Source organism: Pyxicephalus adspersus, chromosome 10 (assembly GCF_032062135.1).
Source record: "Pyxicephalus adspersus chromosome 10, UCB_Pads_2.0, whole genome shotgun sequence".
In the NCBI taxonomy this organism is placed as follows: domain Eukaryota; kingdom Metazoa; phylum Chordata; class Amphibia; order Anura; family Pyxicephalidae; genus Pyxicephalus; species Pyxicephalus adspersus.
This window is the reverse complement of record NC_092867.1, coordinates 11,523,087-11,545,804: the sequence shown is the minus strand read 5'-3', so window position 1 is coordinate 11,545,804 and position 22,718 is coordinate 11,523,087. Positions and strand designations below refer to the sequence as shown.

Here is a 22,718-nt window from a genome sequence, read left to right as displayed (position 1 = left end):
CATAATAAACATATTCTCAGGTGCAGTAAGAATCTCCCAACCTGAGTGACAGACATCAAACATCTGTCTATAAGAACTCAGCCCCTGACCTCCTTGAAGTTTATGGTGGTCAAGGGATACCGTCGCAAACTCATGACTTCACCCAAAGCACGCCTCTCACTATCCAACCAATGCCGTCTTGTTGCAGTCGATCTCATTTGCATTCTCGTGCTTGATTGGATCTGCTCGTTCTGTCTCAGCTTAGTGACGCTATTCGTTGACAGGCGTTGTCAGGTTCCCGGGTTGCAATTGGCCGTCGCTATCCCCGCCCTCTGTATAAAGCCGGTGAAGGTGAAGGTGACGGTAGCAGTGTGTACTAGGCTTGTGATATCTCTCAGTGTCATCCATGGCTGCCTCCTCCATCTTCTCCACCGTGCCTCAGGCCCCGCCAGTGGCGGTCTTCAAGCTTACTGCAGACTTCCGTGCGGACACCGACCCCCGCAAGGTCAACCTGGGAGTGGGAGGTGAGTGTGGCTACTCAGGCATTGGCTCGTGCCAAACTACAAGTCCCATCATGCCCTAGCAGGTATTGGGTACAGGAGCATGCTGGGAAATGTAGTTCTACAGCATTTTGGCAGCTGTCAATCACAACCAGGCCCATCTCCCAGCCACATTTGCAAGGCATGAACACCTGGAGATTATCCTTATTCCCAAATCTCAGCTATTGTGCCAGAAACCTTCCTGTATCTGATATTTATTTACATTTGTGTCCTCTTGGCTTTTAAGGGTATCTCCCCTAACCTCTTAGATTGTAAGCTCTTCAGGTCAGGGTCCTCTCCTCCTTCTGTGTCAGTCTGTCATTTGCAACATCTATTTAATGTACAGCGCTGCGTAATATGTTGGCGCTATATAAATCCTGTGTATTAATAATAGGGTGCACTGTTCATACAGAGCAATCCATGTATCTCAGCATCAAATAACCCACAAATACAGAGCAGTACAATGGTAAAATACTGCTAGGGATTCATTGCTGAGTGTCACAAAATATTTCCAAAAAGTTGCCACCGAAGATGTTCTCTGAAATGGCAAAAGATTGTTTAAAGAGACCTGTCAGTGATGGATAATGTAAGGTGCCATTGCTGGCCTGGTTGGTGTTCTGCTGCTGCTGCTCTGGTGTCCAATTGTCACATAACTTGTCAGCTATCTGTATCACTGTGACTGCCGACACCAAAAGATCTGGCATTCCTTACAATGAAATCAGCAATGGCAGCTTGAGAATCCAGCAATCTTTGGATCGTCAAACACCCAGTGACTTACCCCCTCTCATTGCAACCCAGGCTGGATCCCTGTCCAAGATGCATGGAGTTTGCAGGGTTCTCCCCAGGCCCTTTTAGCTGGGTGCACCACCAGGCACTTTTCAGCGCCCACCGGCTGTTTTTGGGTGGTTACTAAAGAGTTTGGTCACATTACAGGGGCTGCCACCCACCTACAATTTCTTCCTACCCGGCTTAAAAAAAATTCTGGGTTGAGCACTGAGTTTGTATGTCTTGCCCCAACGCAAACTGGCCCTAGGCTCAGTTCATATTTGCTCTTTAAAGCACCATATAAAAAAAGAAGGGCAACACTACTATACCACCTTATAGATAGATAGGCATTAAGTGTCACCAGTAAGTATTTATTGCAGCAAAAAAACTGCCAGTAAAAAATCTGCAGCCTATAGTCAGCGACTGAAGTTACAGGAGTACATGGAGGCTGAGGACGTCACATGAGATCACTCTCATTACACTGCACTACAAATGCATGCTTGTCCCCATTAGATATTCTTCTCAGAAAGCTCTGTTATTAATGGGTCAGATTCAAAAATATAAAAATCAATGAACCAAGCTAGTCCAATGTCCTCACCGGCCCCTTTTAGCTGGGTGCACCACCCGGCACTTTTCAGTAACCACCCAGATGTTATTGACGAGTTAGGTCACAATACAGTCTCCCGGCTTATAAAACTTTCTGGGTTGAACACTGCAGTCCAATTAAAAGTTTGACTTTACTGGCCCTGAGTAAGCACAACTTTACCTTATAAGGTCCAAGGGCTCTGCCAAAAGTTCAAAGGGTTGTAGGTTGGGCACCAGTGCTGTAGTCACCATGTTTTTAAATTTGATGACATCTGTTATCCAAAGGGGTGTGGAGTCACAAGCAAATATTATGTCCCTGGAGTCAAAGGGGGCAAACTTTACCGACTTCAACTCAACAGTCCTGGTTATCAGATTTGTTTTGTTGTTTCTTCCTGGTCTTCATGCAGTAGTAATATATACATAAATATAGTTTTTTTTGCTATATATATATATATATATATATATATATATATATATCCCCAACACATGTTGGATCATTTTGGGGTGTACCACTATTTACAGCTAATCCATCTAGCCCAGTGATTCTCAACCAGGGTTCCTCCAGAGGTTTCTAGGGGTTCCCTGAGCAATGAACACTTTGTACCTCTCAGGCCAGTGACACCAATGACCTTTTTGGCTATTTGTGATATTCTTCCCAATGGCCAGCAATGGAAGAGTCATTATTCCCACTGACCATCATGCTAATGTACTGTGAGCTGTGGTTATATTAATTACAGCCAAGGTTCCCTCCCTGTTATAAAGGTTGCGAAACCCTGCTCTAGACAGACCCTACAATAATTCATTTGGCATGAATAAAGGACAGAACAATTGAGGATCGGATTTAGACAGGAAGAGCATGTGACAGATTTTTGCTGGAATGCACAAAATGACACCACAGGAAAAGAACTGGATGTAGTGCATATGTTTGGTTTTCCTAGGTTAATAATGGCTGACTGCCGAGCCTTTTCAGTAGCAGCCCAGGTCCTCAGACAGAAGAACATGTGAGCTGTGCCTGCTGAGAGAGCACTTTATCCTGAATATAGTACAAGCCTTTGAGCAGTGCTGCAAATCAGCATTTAGTTGTAATGCGTGTTAACGGCCTAGCTAGGCATTGCAACATTACTTTTAGCACTACAGGTATAAATCATGAGCTATCCATGCAAGCCAGGCATAGAGATCAAAGTCAAGTAACATCTGGTCCAATACTATTAACCAATCTTTGCATGACCCAATGCAGTCAAGTCGAGTTATGCTTATCCATGTGTGTTCTGGCTTTGTGATCTGATTGCATAAGCCTTGATGGGTCCCTATTCACCACTTAGCATTCTGCGAGCATATATAAGCATTCTAAGCCTATCAATATCTGAAATGCACTGCAGATTTATTGCAGATTTCTGTTCTTGAGTCTGTCATGAAAGATTCTTCTATATTTATTCATTATTAGCAATCTTCTGTGTGTGATAGTATCTCCTTACTGGATTTCCTGGCTTTGAGCAAAGTTATGTAAGGGAGAGCATAGAGACTCTTATCACCATGTCTCTGCCTGGGAACAGCTGGGAACTCACTGGGAGATCTGACAGCCTGCTGGGCAATTCAACCTGCTGACATTCATCTAATACTGACTGAGTTTTTGTCTGCACTAACGCTTTTAGTTAAGCAGTCGAGTAAACTTTAATTAAATTAATGTTCCTCATCGGGTTAAGTTGTGCAACATCATTCAAGGTTACACTGTGCTTTGAAACTTGGTAAGTTGTGTACTTTGAAATTCTGCCTGTTATAAAGTTCATCCCTGATCAAAAGCAGATATCAGCATTAGCATACAAATAGGGGGGAAATCAGACAGGTTTGATGGTATAACTTTTGTTCATTATTTTTTTCCCCCCAGCATACCGTACTGACGACTCCCAGCCCTGGGTTCTGCCTGTGGTGAAGAAGGTGGAGCAGAAGATAGCCAATGACCACTCATTAAACCATGAATACTTGCCAATTCTTGGACTTCCTGAATTCCGCTCCAGTTCCTCCAGGATCGCTCTGGGTGAGGACAGTCCTGCCTTCAAGGAAGATAGGGTAAACTTTTTTTATATTGTCAATTCACCTTCTGTACCATTGCTCTGTGAGCATATTTATTTTTAATTCTTGTTCTACATCTGAATTATTTTTCTACAGGCTGCATATAGTTAGGTTGAAAAAAGACAAATCCATCCAGTTTAACCACTGGGGAAATAAACATAACAGAAAACCCTGCGTGTTCATATAGAAAACTTATACCCAAAGTGCAAAGGTAACCCACTCTATGAACATAACAAGTGTCAGTAAATACAGACAGATACAACCAGCATTCTGAAACAATACTCATTGAGCTCCAGTAGCTATGTGAAGGTCCAATGCATATACTGACTTCCTGAATGTCAGGGCATAGCCTTGAGCCAATCACACGATGCATAGTGACCTAAAAAAGCTCAAAAGATTTGCTTGGGATTAGGTGAGGACCAAATATTTTTGCATAGGAAGTTTAAGGGATTACAGGCTGAACTTTCTTTTAAGAAATCAGTGCTTGTCCACACCTACAGGGACCAGGAACTATGGTTTATTAAACATGGAGCGCGTATCTACCAACATTAACTTTGAAGTCTCCATTGTCAGTCCTCTTGCTTCTAACTTTGTCTGTCTCGTTTCCTTCTGCAGGTAGGTGGTGTGCAGTCCCTCGGTGGTACAGGAGCTCTGCGAATTGGAGCCGAGTTTTTGAGGCGCTGGTACAATGGAAACAATAACACTGCAACCCCAATCTACATCTCTGCTCCCTCCTGGGGTGAGAATTTTCTTTATATATATCCCCTCTTCCCTGTAATTATTGCATTATAATATATAAGACTAGGCCTTGTGCTAGTAAAGCTAGGTACACACGTGCAATAATTGTCGTCAGAAAACGAACAACTAACGATTATGCACGATTATACATGCTGTAACGAAATGATCGATCAAATATAATCCATCAATAATGTACACACGCTAGATACGATAGTTTGAACAATGCAGGAAGTGACATGTAAAGGAGAAAGTGTACTGCAGAAACATCCATGATTACTGAACGACCGTACACAAAATAGATTGCAAACAATTGTCACCTGATCAGATCCACCGGGACGGTCGTTCGGGTCCAGCGGCAATCCTCGTTCATCGCCGCCCAGCACTTTTTTTGTTAAAGATTATCGGACGAACGGTAGTTAGTCATTCAATTCCAATGATAATTATTGCACGTGTGTACGCAGCCTAAGCCACTTTGATGCACTTGTTTTATGTTAGCATTAAACTTGCTGTGCAGTTACAAAGCAAGGTGAACTTAATGCAATGCCATATGACACTCTCAATGCTACAGAGCATTTTAAAGTAGAATAGCTGTTTCATCAAGGCTGTATTGTCACTGCTGATTCACAACCATGTAGCATATCCATCAGCACCTGGCACTGCTTTCTGGATTGAATTGACAGTCTGCAGTATCTGAGAGGGGGAACATCTGAGACAAAAAAATAAAAGGAAAGAAAAGTATGAAAAGCATGTTTGTTAACTTGATATGATATAACTTGATATGATATGAAGTTTCTATCATATAGTAACTGGATTTGGTACTTGTTTAGACTTTCATACAGAAACGTTTAATTATGCCTTCAAATATTGCTGCAATATCTTAATAAAACAAAACCTCTGGGCTATAGAGCAAATGCACACATCCCAAAATACATTGCTCTCACAAGGTGAAAGCAAAACCCTTATTGCCATCTGTGAGCAGAGTCTGAAATAGATTGGAAATTTATTGTAAGCAAGCCTCAAAGAATTACATTTAAAGTTTTCATAAAACATTTGTACGTTCACGATCAAGAAATTTCACAATGTCATGCTGAGCTGTGACTTTTTTTTAATAATATTAAGTTGTATCATTATTAAATTTTCCAAAAGAATACTAACAAATATGACAAGTAACAAAACAAAGTACGGGAAACAGAGATAAGCAAAAATAAATGACATCCAGTCGTAGTGTTATCCGGTCTTTTCATGAGATACTATAGTGAAATATAGGGATTCCAACGGATTAATAACTATCTGTAAACATAGAATGACAAGAGAAGGGACAATAAGGAGGTATGGGGGTTAAGGGAACAGAAGCCCAGTTATTGCATTGCCTGTGTGGTATAGGTATGTATGTAAGTCCTCCAATAGAGGGGATCTAGAAATTTGTGGAAATACATTGGTGGGAGATAGTAGATAAGAGTGCCATGGTGCCCATATGTCTGTAAATTTATCAATGTAGTCATGTAACCGGGCCGTGGGATGTTCCATAAGCTGAACATCCTAAATTCAGGCATAAAGATTGGAAAGGCCCAGGGGGGGTGTCGCTTTGCAGTGTCTCGAAATGAGACATCTAGCTGCTATCTGAAAATGAGAATGCTAAGTTTAGAGAGGTTATGTAGGTGCAGGCCCAATAAGTGTGTAACTACATCTAGGATGGTAGAGCCTCAAGTAAGTCATTGACCATTTTCCAATAGGGTACTAGGATCGGGCATGTCCAAAATATGTAATACAATGTACCAACCTCCCCCTAACTTCTCCAACATTTGTTGCTGGTGGTGGGAAAAATAGTATGTAGTCTGTGAGGTGTAAGGTACCAATACATCAATATCTTATGTCTTATTTATATATTTATATAAATATCTTCTAAAAGGGTGAAAAAAGAACTCTTCCGAGCACTGTTCCATATGATAAGTGACATTTTTTTTTAAACGGTTATTGTTTTCTATTCAAAACTTGTTTAAGGTATTTTTACATTATAATATATATGCAGGCAAATGAACATTTATGTTTTTCCCCTTGATACAGAAAACCATAACGCTGTATTTCTTGATGCTGGGTTTAAGGATATCAGGAGTTACCGCTACTGGGATGCTGCTAAACGGGGGCTTGACCTGAAGGGGCTGTTAGAAGATTTAGAGGTAAGCCTAAATCGAGCACAGATTTCAAGTTATAACAAAATATAACAAATTACCAGGGGATTCATTTTCCATCTTGGTATTTTTGTTCTGCTTCTCTCTTATGATTGTTGATGCAACCCGTTTCCTGGGAATTCTATCTTAACCTGTTGTAAAATACAGGTATTGAAATTCTGAAACATTGGCGTTGAGGCTAAGTGATATTCTTGGCCCTTACTCCACCTTATAATGTCTTTATCTAGCTCATCTAGTGCTAGTCAGGTGGCCAGAAGAAAAGACCAATGTGGTCACACAAGCTGTATTCCTTGTTTCTGGCCTCATTGGGATCCAAAAACATGGCGATAGGTTAATTGGCATGCCCCTAAAATTCATCTCCGACTGTATGAAAGACATATGACTATAGTAGGGACATTAGATTGTGAGCCCCTTTGAGGGACAGCTAGTGACATGACTATGGACTTTGTACAGCGCTGTGTAATATGTTGGTGCTATATAAATACTGTGTAATAATAATTCTGCTACACTTTAACTATTGGATAATGGCACTTAACTGCCTTTACAAATGGCCTATAGTTTCCCTGTTGTAGTTTTATTTTTGCCCGCCCCTCAGAAAGTCATATTGGCAGTGTCATTTTTTTCATAGCTAGACTTGGATTTTATTGGCTTATTCCTAAACTTAGTAAAAGCAATATAGAATGTGACACCATAAATTGGATTTGTAATGATTGTTTGGGGAGCTCTCACCAGTGGCATAACACTAATACAGTGGCTGAAGCAGTATTGGAAGTGAGCATGGCATTTACATTTTCAGACACCACCCACAAGGAAATATTTTCTCCTAAATATTTTAAAGTTTTGCTGATTGTCTAAATGAACATCTTGGTTTTTTTTCTTTGGGCACCCATTAAAATCAATGTTTTGTGACATTTCTTTAATTTGCAGATAAGCATACTTTTCATTTTTCATTAAATGTTATACATTTAGGCTTTAATTTTTAAATAACTTTTTTTATAATTATGCAGATGTTGTAATATCTGGTATTATCTTTGCAGAATGCTCCAGAGCACTCTATCTTTGTCTTGCATGCATGTGCACACAATCCTACAGGAACAGACCCTAACCAGGATGAGTGGAAGCAGATAGCAGAGGTTATGAAGGTGAGCTTTTCATAATGTGCATTAGAGGCTGCAGCAAGTCAGCCAGAGCCCACCTCAATTCCTGAAAGACATTCAACATCAAGACATCATCATCTTTTCAACTTAACTGCCCCTGGCTTATCCCTTTCATTAATTGATTCAGTTAATTTATTCATAGTGGCTTCGCATCACATGTAGTTGTTGTCTAGAGCTATTTGCCTGCAAAAACAACATTCCTAGGAACACCAGTATTTGTGGAATGACCTCTACCCACCAGGCATTTGGATATCTGCATACCTCTTCCCAAATGCTATCTCTCACTGCTTGTATCAGTCCTGAGAGTTTTGGAGTATGGAGCCAGGGTATGCTGATGTTTGGGTGAAGCTATGTGCACCAGCCAATCAGCCCCTCTCACTACCTTTGATTTACTGGTGAGGAGTAAAGAGACCCAGTGATAAAATGACTAGTTCTAAGGTCTAGTATCAGGTTTGTTATAAGATACTTATTTGGGTCGATGAACGGGAATGAGGAACCAGTGCAAAAAATAAGCAGAATAAACTTTAGTTTTAACCCCCCTAGCGGTATTCGGGGTGGCTAGTGTGACTCGGGGTGGATTTTCTAGGCACAAACCAGTATTCACGAGTCACTCGGGCTAGCTCTTAAATTAAAAAAAAAAAAAAAACACTTACCTTGTTCTGTCTTTGTCCCCCGGCGTCCTACTGGTCCCCACAGGTCCCGGGGACACGTCCTTCCTCCTCGATCTCCAGCCGCGAAGTGCAGAGATGAGATCTGTGGGGTTTCCCGGTGACGTTGGTACGAACGGGAGGATCGGAGGGAAATTCAAAAATTTTGTATTGTATTCAATACAAAATAGCTGTATTGAGTCCTATACAAAGAAATATTCATATAATTATATTATATATGCTACTGTACACTTACATTACATGTTTAAATGTTTATTTTTTTAACAGATTTTTGTGTTTTGTTATTTAATGTTGATTATTAAATTTAATAAATGTAATAAATATTGGTGAGTTATGTCTAAGAATTATAGCCTACAATGAAAAATAAATTTCCATGCAAAAAATTGTGCTGCTTTTTGCATGCAAATTTGGACTGAATTAGACCGCTAGGGAGGTTAATATTGAAGAAGTCCCACAATCATTATTTAATAAGGTTTCTTCTTGATTACAGAAACGCTTCCTGTTTCCATTTTTTGACTCTGCATATCAGGGATTTGCCTCAGGAAATCTTGACAAGGACGCCTGGGCTGTGCGTTACTTTGTGTCTCAAGGATTTGAGCTGTTCTGTGCCCAGTCCTTTTCCAAGAACTTTGGCCTTTACAGTGAGTACCAAACCTTCATGGTGTAATATTTTTTAACATTTTAGCCCCATATTATAACTATTCTCATCCTGAAACCAGAGATTCACAATTACAAAGTATCCAGCCCAATATGGAGTTTTATATTGACACAACAGACTAATACATTACAGGTGGTCGAATTTGCTTCAAGAGTATTTTTACATCTGATGTGCTGGTAATAAATACCAATTTAAGGAGCAACTATACAAAAAAAGCAGCAAGCTAAACATGAGTGTGTATTCTTTTTTCCCCCAGTTGCTGAATAGAGAAGTGGGGGAGGAAAGGAAAGATGAGCATGTGTTCTCGGGGAGGAGGGCATTAAAGCAGACTTGTTACCTTGCCCCATATAGGACAACATCCTTTAATCAAAACCTTCCTCCACCCTATGGAATAACTTCAAGTCGATGCCTTAGTCTATCTCATAAAAGCAGATATTTACAGTGAGGCTAACTTTACCATGTAAGATATATAAAGCAGGCACCCATTGGATTTCCAAATACCTGCTACTTTCTCATTAACCACACAGTTCGGAATTAAACTAAATTTCTTATGTTTTTTACCTTTCTATAGATGAAAGAGTGGGAAATTTGACTGTTGTGGGCAAAGACAGTGATAATGTCAGCCGTGTCCTTTCTCAGATGGAGAAGATTGTGCGTACAACTTGGTCCAATCCACCATCACAAGGAGCTCGTATTGTCGCCACCACCCTGACCACCCCTGAGCTATTTGATGAATGGTAAGACTGACATTATATTAGTTACAGGAACTTGTCATGAGGCATAAAAGGGCTGCTTCCTTCTGAAGGTACAGACTCAAGGGCTGGTATTCTGCTTTTGATCCCAGCTTTAGCCATTCATTACCTTGCATATGGCTATTGATGTCTGAACATTTGTCTACAGTTCCAAGCCACTGACCCTGATTTATGAAAGCTCTCCAAGGCTGGAGAGAATTTAGAGGCTGGAGACACTTTATGTTCTCACAGGTTCACTGAAGGAAGGAAGAATCATTAGCTTTCTGTATGTGTATCTAGATATTTTCCCTGACTTTATTCTATAAAAATGGCTTGCTGCTCCCAAACCCATTGCAAATGCTTGCAACCTAAAACAAAAAAAATCGCAGCAGCACATACCAAAAAGCTTTAGTGATTTGACTGATGTCCAAGCAATCCTGATTTCATGTATTCAGCTCAACTTTTCATGTTTGACACTTTCCCTTCTACTTTAGGAGGGACAATGTAAAGACTATGGCGGATCGTGTCCTGCTTATGAGAGCTGAGCTTAAGTCAAGACTGGAGGCTCTTAACACCCCAGGCACTTGGAAACACATTGTGGAGCAGATCGGAATGTTCAGCTTTACTGGCCTTAATCGTAAGTATCCATCTAGTTTAACCTTAAATAAATAGGTATTAGGTGTACACATTTATACCTAATTCATTATGTTCAGTGAATTACAAATTAGTGCACGTCAGTCACTAAAAACCATGTTTGATACTATTTGTATTTTTTTGGGGTAAAGGTTCCACAGTTAAATGAGGATAGGGTTTAAGGTGACTGACTAATCTTTCAGCCATTTTGGGCCTTGTCAGTCTTAAAAAAACTGTGGTCAGAGGCATAAGTTGAGGTGGTGCAGCGGGTAGAGAAGCAACTTGCCCTGAACCATTATGAGAGAGGAGGCAATTGGGAGAGGGTAAGGAAAGTTATATGTTTGATAATGGTATACAGGACCACTGGGAAGGGATTAGCAGTCCTCATGTGCACCTCTGCCTCTGTTTTAGTTTGTGTGCATTATTGGTGGTTAACTAAATTTTCTCAGTTCATTAAACACAATTACAGTTGGTGAGATGTAGTTTACAGGCACACAATGCTTTTGTAAATAAGATGGTAAAAGTCTGTAGAGGTGATAAGAAAAGAGTGAAGCTACATCCAGCAGTGTAGTTTTAATAGAGAAAGGTCCATTGATTCCTCACCTTTAAATCCAGAGCATGACACAAGCTTCTTCACATAAATTGTTTTTAGAATTTTACATTTTCTCTAGCTTTATTTGATTTTTATCCTGACCAATCAAATAATTTTCTTACTCCAAAACTAGATGGCATCTAGTAGCTGAAGGGAACATTGTTTAGTCTGAGAAATAATAGACTGCACATCTGTTACACTTCTAAGATTAACCAAGGGTGGCAGGTTTCATTTTTTAAGCATGGCAAAGTGTTCTACAAAATGTGATCTGTGTAGTCAAGGATTTTGGTATATGATAACCTGGGTTAAAAAATGTTTTTTCTTTCAGCCAAGCAAGTCGAGTACCTCATTAAAGAGAAGCACATTTATCTGATGGCCAGCGGTCGTATTAATATGTGTGGGCTGACAACAAAGAACCTTGACTATGTCGCCCAATCTATATATGAAGCTGTCACCAAGATCCAGTAAAAACAAACACCTACAGTAGTGTTAGAATTGTCATGTGTAATGTCTTTTGATTCTGTCACCTTTTAAATGTCAGACTTTGTTTTTTGTTTTCACCATGGCTTTAATTGGAACAAAATATAGTAAAAACATGTTATTTATGTGCTTAAAAAGGATGCACTGAAATTCAAGTCTGAAGCATTGTATTCAGGGGAACCTCAGCTGTCCAAAGAAAAACAAATGCAGCCATAGTGTTCAGTTAAGATGCTGAAATTGAATGATGATGTAGCAGGTTCAAAATTTTCAAACCAAACTGCACGAATGGACCATCTAACAAAGATTGATGTCTTATTGGTAGCTGTTTTACCACCCGTGCTGAATGATTATTATAACCTTATATAGTGTACAGTACATATTCTTCAAAATGAATGAGGCAATAGAATTGGCAAACTACATGCAGTAGCATTTTTAAATCTAATTGAACTTCACATGTATATGGAATTATGCTGCTCCTTTTATACTGATCCAGACATAAATGTTTGTGTGTCTTATGGTTCATTTAAACCAAAAGGGACAGATAACCTGATCAGGGATGTATAATGCAAATATCTGCCTTCATAACTTTTAAACCTGTGTCAATAATTACGCATTTGAAGCTGATTTTTATTTTGTGCATTATAGAAAAACTAGGGGCCTGATAATGTTTAAACCCTGAAGTTTTGTGTGAAAGGCTGTAAAGGTATTTCTACTCCTGGGTTTCTACATCCAGGGTTTACCTGGACCAAGGCATACCAAGAGAGCAACGTGTTGGAAGCAAAATCTTTTTAAGACCTTAACGCATGTGTCAGGTCTTTTCATTGAATCTTAGATCCTAAAGTCCACCTGTAGCCTCAGACCCTATAGACAAACCGTCTTTTTTTTAAGCACCTCCTACATATTAGGTGTTTGCATCTACTCCCTGTCCCCAGTCCTAATGGCAGCCAAGTTCCTAGCAGGGATCAGGGAAGATCTTCATTAAGTTCTTGCAGATGGTGTGAAGCTTTCTTAGCTGCTGGCAGGACCTTGGCTAAAATTAGGACTCTGGAAGAGCAGATTCATAAAAAGCAGTAACACTGTGTGTCAGATGTAATTCAAAAAAAGGTTGGCAGCAGGAGGAAAAAATATTTAAATAATAATGCTTATCCTAAAGCAAAACCTTAACCAAATGATTTTTTCAATCGGAAGAGACATACTGTGTATCTTCTGCATCAAAGCTTTATACCTGCCTGCTTGCAAACTTGTTTGGAGTATACAATCCTGGTATGCCTTAGTGCAAAATTAGTTTACTGTTTATGCATGGGAGTTATGAAATCAGGGGCCAGCCAATCAAGATAGCCAAATATGCGTAACCAAGAAAAAGACACAGGGAAAGGTACACGTGCTAGTAAGAGATTTTGTGAATGGCACCTCCGAGGGGAGGGAACTGGAATTTAGAGGACTTTAGTTCCACTTTGTTTGCCATGGTATGGTGCTGAGTCTGTATAAAAACAAAAAAAAGTTTTAGGGTGGAATGTGTTTTTATTCACCAAATACATCATACCAAGAGCTTTATGTTTTAATTTATTGCACCTTAGTTTATTGTACTCATTTCAAAGTGAAATCACACAAGACTAATTCAAATTGTATCCCCTTAAAATTTATTGGAATTTCATGCATTTCAGATGTTTCAGGCACCCTCACTTTAACACAAATATAGATAGATGTTCTTGTACTAGGAATAGTTGTATCTGCTGGGCTTTATTCATTATCTGAGGCCATGTTACCAGTGTAACCCCTCACTCTTCCCTTGTTTTATAGGAGAATTTACAGCCCCTTTGAGCATGCAAATCTGTGACATTGTGCAATACAAAGCCTGAATTACGGGAGGTAACACTTGATAGCCAGATATATGTATGTCTTCAGTGAGAAAACATGTTAGGAAATGGAATACTGTAACCTACTGTAATAAAATGATCCATCTGAAAAATGATTCAAAGTCTTGTTACTATATATACTTGTTGCTGGTTACTTTTAGGTTTCTTTTTTCTGACCTTTATATCAAAAAGTCACGTGACCAAACCCAGGCCAAGATTCAAACATGTCTTCCTTTCTTCATGTCATTACTTGTGGTGGTTCAAACAACAAAGCTTGCTTTTGCTTTCAGTTTACTTTCTAGAATGATCAATAGCTGTTTTTTTTTTTTTTTTTGTACTTTTTGTACTCTAAAAACATTTTTTGTCTTAAAAAAGAATACTTATGTATCTTAATCTAAATACAGGTAAGCCATGACAAAATATTTTTTGTAAATTCTTACCATAAAGTTTTTTTTGGGGTTTTATTGCTGTCCATAAGGGACAAAAGAATCTTGTACTTTTGGGTTACACTGCCACATGTATGAGGATTGGACATTTGCAAAGGAAAAAAAAAAACTAGGTCAGCCAATGATAACCTTTTCCTCCATTATAACTTCATTTGTAGTAGCGATGGCATGATTGTAAACACAAAGGAAAAGATACAGTGGTGCTGAATGGACAATTTATTATTTTTTGGGTACATTTTACAAAAATCCTATTTTCATTCTCAGTGAGGGACGGACAACAGTTTGATAATTTTAGGATGTCCAAAAGCTGCCAAACTAAGAGAGAGGGGCACAAGAACACATTCAGCTAGTATTTGTCATCTAAGATTAGAATCAGTAAGGAACTCTGCATCAAAACAAAAGGAAACCTCTCACTTGTATTCCCAGAGCTACACATAAAACCCTGGTGAAGGAGTCTTAAACCTTCAGGTACAGCACAACACATTATTTTCCAGCCAAAAACTACTCAATCTGCTATTTCCTGGAAGTAAAGATAACTGATTCATGCCAGAAACTTGAACAAGAACATTCATACCAACAGAACAGTTTGGACTCGGTGGCTATCTGGTATAAAGTTTGCCACAGCATAAGCCTGAACTGAAAGCAGGAACAACCTGAAGTATAAAAGGTAACAATTATCTGAGTGATGAACATCATTTTATCAAAAGGTACTAAGACTGCAGACTAATAAAACTAGTCAATGCTAATCCAACCATAAACTAAAAGATGTGTATTAGGGCAAGCTTGCCTTCTGACCAACAGTGCCCAAGATCGGTTTGAGACCATCAAAGGTGAAGCAAGGAACTCCAAAGACCTAATGGTCTTCCACGCAAGTCTAAAGGTGTGATCAACGCAGAAGATCAAGTGTTCACCAGGATCCACTACAATTCTCCCAGGAGCGCACCTTCATGGTGAAGAGTTTTGGAACCCTCCAGATTGCCAGGGAGGCATAATCCCCCACAGGGGAGGTCTGGTTGAGGTGTGTTTAGAAGAAGAAAACAGGAGAGATTTGCAAGGATTTATTGGTATTAGAAGTAGCATCCCCAGCCAAGAGACATTGCCATACAGTTCTGTGCAGCTGTATAATAAACTAGAAGCTTTTAAACAGAGACCCAGCACCAAATAACACTAGCAAAAACATGGTAGTAATAGGAAGGGTGTTATGAGCAGGCCTACAGTTTTGTTTTGTTTTTTCATGCCAGTGTCCATTCTTTTGGTAAGTAGAAGTATAACATGAATGCAGAATTTTTTAGTGTCCCTCAATGGATATAAAAGCAATTAGATTTTATTTTTAGTTTCAGTTGTGCTTTGAGGGGCCAGTGTAAAAACGGTTTTGAAACTATGTACGATCACTTCCATCCCGATAACTTTTAAAATACCTTTTAACTAATAAAATATCCCCAGCATCATAAATTGTCCATGTTTCATCACAAGATGGCAGTTTTGCAATCTGGTCGGTGTGTGCTTATTACTACCCGCTGTGGTATTATTAGTACAAGTTGAGTATTCACTCAACTGGTGAATAGCAAAAAAGTTTGGCTTTTTGAATATAAAATCACATAATGTAATGTAGGTTAATATGACATAAATCATTATACTCAGAGAAAAAAAAATAGATTTTCTAAAGAAATGCAGTCACATTAAGACTGTCAACATTCTAAAATGTACGATCCAAAATATAACAGGTTGAGTTTTTAATAGTACCAAAACTTTTACTATAATAGCATCTTAAAAATCCAATGCTGGTATTTTGTGATTCATTTACTGCCTGAAAACAAAAACGAGCCTAAAATGTACTTTTAAACGCAAAAGATTGTACCAGAGTTGTCCTTTTTTCAGTGTTAGGCTCGGGAGACATCAGATGATTCTCGTCCAATAATCGCCTCAGGGCTGATATCGGACGCGAATCTGGCGTGTGTACAAGGATCGTAATGAAAGTGAAAGGAAGAGAGCTCAGCGGGGGCCTGCACTGTCTTTCTCCTCTTTCCCTTCTCCATAGAGCAGAACAGCTCTATGTACAGCGCTCATTCATGCATCGTGCAGTCTTTTGTTGTTGGAAAAGAATTGTGAAAGATCCTTTCCAACGACAATTACTGCACATGTATACCCAGCCTTAGTTCATGGTTCATTTCATCAAACATCAGTAAACACAAATTCACTCCATAAAATAGACAATCTTTCACACCTTTTTAATAAAAATACCTTGACAAATATATTTTTTTGAATCAGAACATAAATTAACTTCAGATGAACATTGTTTTAGCATTATTGTGCATACAGAAAAATACAAATCTAATGTTGCATCTTTTGGAGGACACATAAAGCTAAGTTCAGCAGGGGTTACACATGGGAAGCAAAGTGGGTGGACAGTAACTGTGGTGCTCTCTCCTCAATCCTGTTTCCACCGCATTTAATACATCACTCACTTTTTGGCTTTCTGTGTTTCATAATGGAAGATCGTTTAAAGCAGCAGATGACCTGTTTCACATTTCACAAATACATTTCAAACATAAAGTGCAATGAGATTTTTATATTTCTCATACAAACCTTCAGGAATTTTGAGCATAGTGTGTAACTGGATACATTGCCCCATTCAGGAGAAAGTCAAACCATTTTCTCATTTGTTCCAATCCTTAAAACGAATAATATGCCTTACCACATACATTGCTGTGTAGGCAGCATTCCTGATACATTAGGTAGTAATCTTGGTCCCGATCTGTGCAACTATTCCTATAAGCTGTAGAAATGGAGCTGCTATAAAATGAATGGCCGGTATTAAGCCAGTTGCAGTGGCACTGTGCATCAACGATAGAGCACCCCATTGACAACAGTGCATTTCGAAATTTAGCAAAGTACCTCAACAGGTCAGGTCTACTGAGAATTTTGCAGAGAAAAAGCCCTTCCCACAGTCACGTATATACATTACATTGCTTACTAGTTTTTTTGTTTGCAAAAAGCTTGAAACAGGCTTACATCAAGGACACATTAACACATATGAATGTGTCATGTGCAGTACCTCTGCCTATTCATCAAAGAACATTCCAGGACACTACAAAGTGTTTGCACATGTATGCATTGTGGTGCATTAAAGGGTCAGGTGTGTATATGCATGTGTGTATATGCGTGAGTATGTGTCAGTGCAGAATCATCTAGGCATTAGCCTATTGCCTGATTAATGTCTAAGACGACCTTCATATTCTTGCAGTAAATCAGTGAGATAGAAAAATTGGCCAAAGCTGTGAATTCAAAAGAGTGGAAACACTTTGTAGGCAATTGGTGTCTATTACTTGCATGGTAAGGTGTGAAGCTGACCTAATGAAAACCTGACATTAGGAATACACGCTGACTGCCATTGCTGAATATAATAAGAAAATGCTAGTTGCTGTAGGATATCCTGATCTGAGCCAGCCAGAATCTAGTATTATTGGGGCCCGTGTCAACAGGCTTTGGGCTTTTGTTTATGGCTTCAGTTTAACATCAGTTTGAGACAATTCTGCAGGTTTTGCATTCCCATAGATTTGTAGGAGAATGCAAATACATCTAACTTAAAGAAAAGCTCATGAAAAGCTTAAAGAAAAGCTCTTAATGAAGGGGTCAGCTATGTGAGCTGCTATGTGTCTGTTCTGACAACAGCATTTAGTAATGAGGAGATGAATATGCACAGAAGGCTTATTTGCAGTAATTTTTGTCTGATCCTCTACATACAGATCGGTATGCAAATATTCTTAAAAGCATGTGTTTCTCTTTATTCAATCAATCATCAGTTCTGTTCAACCATAACATGCTTAAAATGTACATTTCGAATCTGGCCTGTGTTTTCGCACCTCTTTAAACTGTGCAGATATATTTCATATGCAATAAACCATGGGGGTTGCATACTTTTTAAAATATTTGCTTGAGGGTTTATGTACTACCCACAAACATCACAGTTTAAATGACTTTCTTCTAATGTGTAATGTAAATTATGAATGTGATAGAATAAATCAGGCATGTATTTCACAGAATAAAATCATGCAATTCTTAAAAAAATCTTTCTTTATAGATATATATATGTACATAAACTTTTTTTGTTAATTAGCATCTTAGCAAAAGTGTGGCTGTTACTGAATGGGCAAAAGTATGAGAGGGGGCAGTATGTGCAGAGAGTGTAATAGCAACCATGCAAGTAGGTGCAGGAGAAAAGTGTGGAGGGTATAGCAGCAGTATGTGCAGAAGAGGATTGTGAAATATATGATGGCATGTGCATGAGAGGTGTATAATGGAGGTTATGTATATACAGGCGTGGAGTATGGATTTCATAGCAATATTCAATATGTGCAAAGGAGGGTGGGGGTATGGTAGTTGGTAAGGTCTAACAGTAGGTTAAAAGTGAGGAGGATACGACAGGGGCCAGTATGTACAGAATATGTGTATAAATTAATAAAAGTTATATTACCCATATCATTTTCCAAATAATCTAATAAAGGAGAACATTCCTGTCATTTATATCTAAAGAAAATGGACTCAATAGGGAATCATGGGAAAAACGTTCCATGTAACTAGTTTTGTGAAAGTTACAATCAAGTATTGTAACATTTGCTGCTTTATAATACAACAAATGTTACATACACTGTAGCAGCATTTACCAGTGAAAATTGTAAAATCCAGATGTAATAAGGACAAATTACTTTTTCTGTCTTTCCACAATCAAGGGGCTCAGCTCATCATATAGGAGACCTTTATATGCATCTTTCTGAGCCACAAAGAGCTTGGAAACTCCTTCAATTTGTTATAAATAGTCTGCTACCTTGTTGCAGTCAGTTCCAGACATCAAGCAGAACACTTCTCCGAGTCTCTTTGCAGCATATATTACACTGAGGGTGCTTGGTGTGTTATGTTCAGGGATGACCAGGATACTAAGCACCTTGCACAGGGCAGAAGTCCCCGGCTTTGTGCCGGTACTCTGATACATTCCTGTCTGTCAGAATAGAGGTGGCTGGGACTGATGTCAGCAACTTGCGTTGCACAACCAGCAGAGTTTCGAAGCTCTTTGCAACTCATAATGAGGCATATAAAGGTCTCCTAGCAAAGAAGAACAAAAAAAAATTGTCGGTGAATGTATGTTAAATCTTAGGTGAGTGAGACTCAGTATTTATAAACAAACCTCTAAGTTCTACCTCCATGGGCATATCCCACTGAGCGCATAAAGTTGAGCTGACAAATGAGGTTCAACCAGTAAAAAAACACCCAATCCACAGAGGCACTATGGGTTAAATCATTACTGTATATGATGGAAGCACTATATGGGACTGCAGTGACAAGCATTTTTCCAAGTACAAACTAAACAGGGATCTGTGGTTCACATTTAGAACATAGCTTAGTCTGGAGGTAATTCTATAGGAATTCATAAAAACTGCAATTTGCTCCTAATCCCTAATGAGTGAAAAAGGCAATTTAAAAGTCTGCGATACTGACAACTCTCTTAAGTAAAACACTTTAATAAATTATCTCTTGCATTATACATGCATTGTTTCTGTTGTAGAACAAAACTGAGGTAAAGAACATTACAATATAGAAAGCAGCTCTCTCTGCTGCCATTTAAATCTCTTATTCAAAATAAATATATCTTTTTCTCCTACCATCTGTTAGTGGTTTAAACATATGCATATCAGAAAATAAATCCATTCTTCTTAATTGTGCCTTCAGACAAGGCCAGCACTTTCACAGAACATTGCATGCAGGTGAATAGTCTTCACGTCTAGTAAGGTTTCTGTGGAAGAGACAAAACGCTAACAGAAGAAAACAAGCATGAAAAAGTGCATTTCTTATAAATACAACTTGGAGGCCTACTTATAATATCTCAGAACTATTGCACTCTTACTTCCTCGTCAAGTAATGATTCTGACACTTGCGTATGTTTAAAGGATAACAACAATTTATCCTCCTAAATCAAAAAAAAAAAATCTAAATCAAAGCATTCAAAATGCAACTGATAATGTATCTTGCCTATCATGTAATGAATACAATCTTCACATATATCACTATATAAAAGGTATTTTATGACATTCTGCTCTTCTTGGCATATCCCCACATCATTTTAGGTCTACTACCTGACTCCGGTAAGCAGGAACCTTTTCCAAGCAGCAAATATATCACAAGGCTCTCATCATCAGCATGTGTTATGTGCAGATTAGCTACCATACTGATTGTTTGGAAAAAAAAACAAAAATAAAAACCACTCTGATCACCTTTCTGCCCTGTTGATGTCCCAGCCCTCCCTTGACCTCTCCTTGGCTGCAGCCTGAATGTCAACAATGCAGGGCTGTTTGGCTGTGATAGCTGCAGAGAATTATTTAGCACGGCTACAACACTCAATCTACAGTTTATGGTTAAAACACTCCGAAGGTACCCCTATTGTTTAAAACTGCATCAGTATTTTAATAAATCCACCTATTTATAATTTATTATTAGCAGTTTTCCCAGAGGTAAAAATAATTTAGCTTTAAAGACGACACATTATAAACTTCATTTATATACGCTGTTGTTTTCAGAACAAAAAACCTGGTCAAAACCATTACTTTTACAACATAGGAAGCAATTGGAGAGATTTTCTCCATAGTAGATCATTTATCCTAATTTTTTCTGTTTGAAGTAAAACAATTTTGCAGGGGAGCTAATTGTGCTGATTTTTATAACTAGGCCCCAAGAACTGCAACTAAAGCATTGCTGCACCCGCTATTGGGTGTTTAGAATGCTTTAACTGCTCTGCACAGATGAAGCAAATCTGTAATATCTGCTGGCATTTGGAAGAATAATCAAGCTGGTTTAGAGAAAAAAGACATTTTAGTGCCATAAATCTAAAATTACATTTAGGTTTCTTTTTGTTTTAAAACATCTTATAATGGGGTAATTTACTTGAAGCTTAGAGGCAGCTCACTTAGCAAATTAAATGCTGACTTAGATTAATAAGTAAAGTAAAGCTGTTCAGTTTCATTATCTAATCAAGTGAAGAAAAAAACCTGCTTTTTATTTTTCTTGCACAATGTTTAGTAATAAACAGGTAATAAAATTTGTCAGTAAATTAAACCAATTAGGCAGTGTAGGTACACAGAGGTTAGCATTATTATTTGTATGGCTTGATCCCTGGGTGCAAAATATCATTTCATTCATATTTGAGCTTCTGTATGTATGTGCTGGTCACAAAACCAACTTCCACTAGAGTTTGTGCTTACAGTGTCGTTTTGGGTGCTGGGACTAGTATGAACAGTGTGCATGTAAGATGCAGTATGCTGGTGGTGAATAAATGCTAGAAAAGAAACTGAATAAACACCTAGAATGTAACAACATCATAGGTAAAGATTAATTTACATGCTCTTTTTCTAAAGTCAGTGAAAAGTAATATTACAGAAGAGTGATCCAGTACAAATGAATGTCACCCAGGGACAGCGAATGCAGCCATTCTGCGTCATATATTATCACAGGGGGGCTAAAGTGTATTTCATATAAGTGTAGAAAAAAAAGGAAATGTTGCCCATCTCCATTATTTTAATTTTACTAGTTCAACAGAGCGTATAGCTAAAACCTAGGCAATTATAAGCAACTTTCCATTTAGATTTTCTCCATTTTTACAACCTATAGCCCCCTAACTGGCCATATTTGCTTTTTAGAACCAACCCCAGCTCCAAGATCACATGAATGATAATCTTTGCATGCACAGCAGGTAGTACAGTTGCAAACATCTGTGCTTACATTGCATGTTGTAGCTCTGTAAAACAGTTTCAAGTATCTGTAGAATACAGACAGTACAGGAGTGTTAAGTAACAGAAGTGCATAGGCACAGAGTACAAGTGGCTCTTGTAATTACGATCAGGAATGTGTAGGACTTCCTGTCATAATCCCATAGTTCCTTCTGTAAAGCTTTAATGCAGCAAATTCTTCATGTGATAAGGTGCATTACCGAACTTTCTTCTGGACTTTTGTCTGCATCTTTTGATTTTTTCCTGGTTTTACCACCTACAAGAAAACAAGTAGCTGTAATTTAAGATGTATTCTTATCCCAATAACAACACCACTAACAATTTTTCATAGAAGATACTACCTAAAATATCTCTGAAGACATTTTTTAGGCAATTTGTTAATTTTAGTTTGGGTTATGTGACCTAGATGTGATAGAAATATGTAATGGTATATATTGGTGATGCTTAATTAGGACTTGCTGTATAGATAAAAAAAAATGTCATACTCAGTGTTCGAAGTAATTTCTTCCCTAGCGTCTCCTCTGTACTGCTTGTCGTAGAGCTGGTAATGGTCTCATTACAGGGGTGCTCTGTGTCCACAATGACACCATAGGTCTCTGAATCTGTCGAAAGACATATAAATGTTAATTATTGTGAAAATTCCAATGAATTTTCTCCAGTGAAAAATCCTGTTGTATCTCCAGAAGAGTGAAGGGAATTCTCTCTACCAGGACCCAGAAAGTACACAAAATAATTGATAGGAATTTTTACCATTCCCTACAGACAGCCAACAATAACTGAAATGTGAAAAGTGGAATAAGTACACAGTACATATAAATAGTAGGTACTCCTTGGTAGTTTTTATGTTTTATAGAACA

General features: G+C 38.5%; 2 protein-coding genes across 3 annotated transcripts in view; one reads left to right on the top strand and one right to left on the bottom strand.

Moving 5' to 3' along the window:
* Positions 1-311: 311 nt before the first annotated feature.
* Positions 312-13,756, top strand: GOT1 (glutamic-oxaloacetic transaminase 1). 2 transcript variants are annotated; one of them, XM_072424228.1, is made up of 10 exons: positions 312-503; positions 3,754-3,935; positions 4,554-4,677; positions 6,741-6,853; positions 7,903-8,007; positions 9,181-9,331; positions 9,920-10,085; positions 10,574-10,716; positions 11,633-11,768; positions 13,585-13,756. In XM_072424228.1, exons 1-10 carry the CDS (start codon positions 386-388, stop codon positions 13,619-13,621), a joined length of 1,275 nt encoding a protein of 424 aa, XP_072280329.1. In that variant the 5' UTR covers positions 312-385; the 3' UTR covers positions 13,622-13,756. The 2 variants fall into 2 exon arrangements, with proteins under 2 accessions (XP_072280329.1, XP_072280330.1); XM_072424229.1 differs by having other exon boundaries at positions 11,633-13,756.
* A 2,542-nt stretch (positions 13,757-16,298) lies between these two features.
* The window catches only part of CNNM1 (cyclin and CBS domain divalent metal cation transport mediator 1), a gene marked incomplete in the record, with an annotated part of 28,090 nt that continues 21,670 nt past the window's right edge, over positions 16,299-22,718 (bottom strand). Inside the window, 2 exon segments of the mRNA XM_072424833.1 lie at positions 16,299-22,117; positions 22,347-22,463. Coding sequence (XP_072280934.1) covers positions 22,041-22,117; positions 22,347-22,463 — 194 coding nt within the window.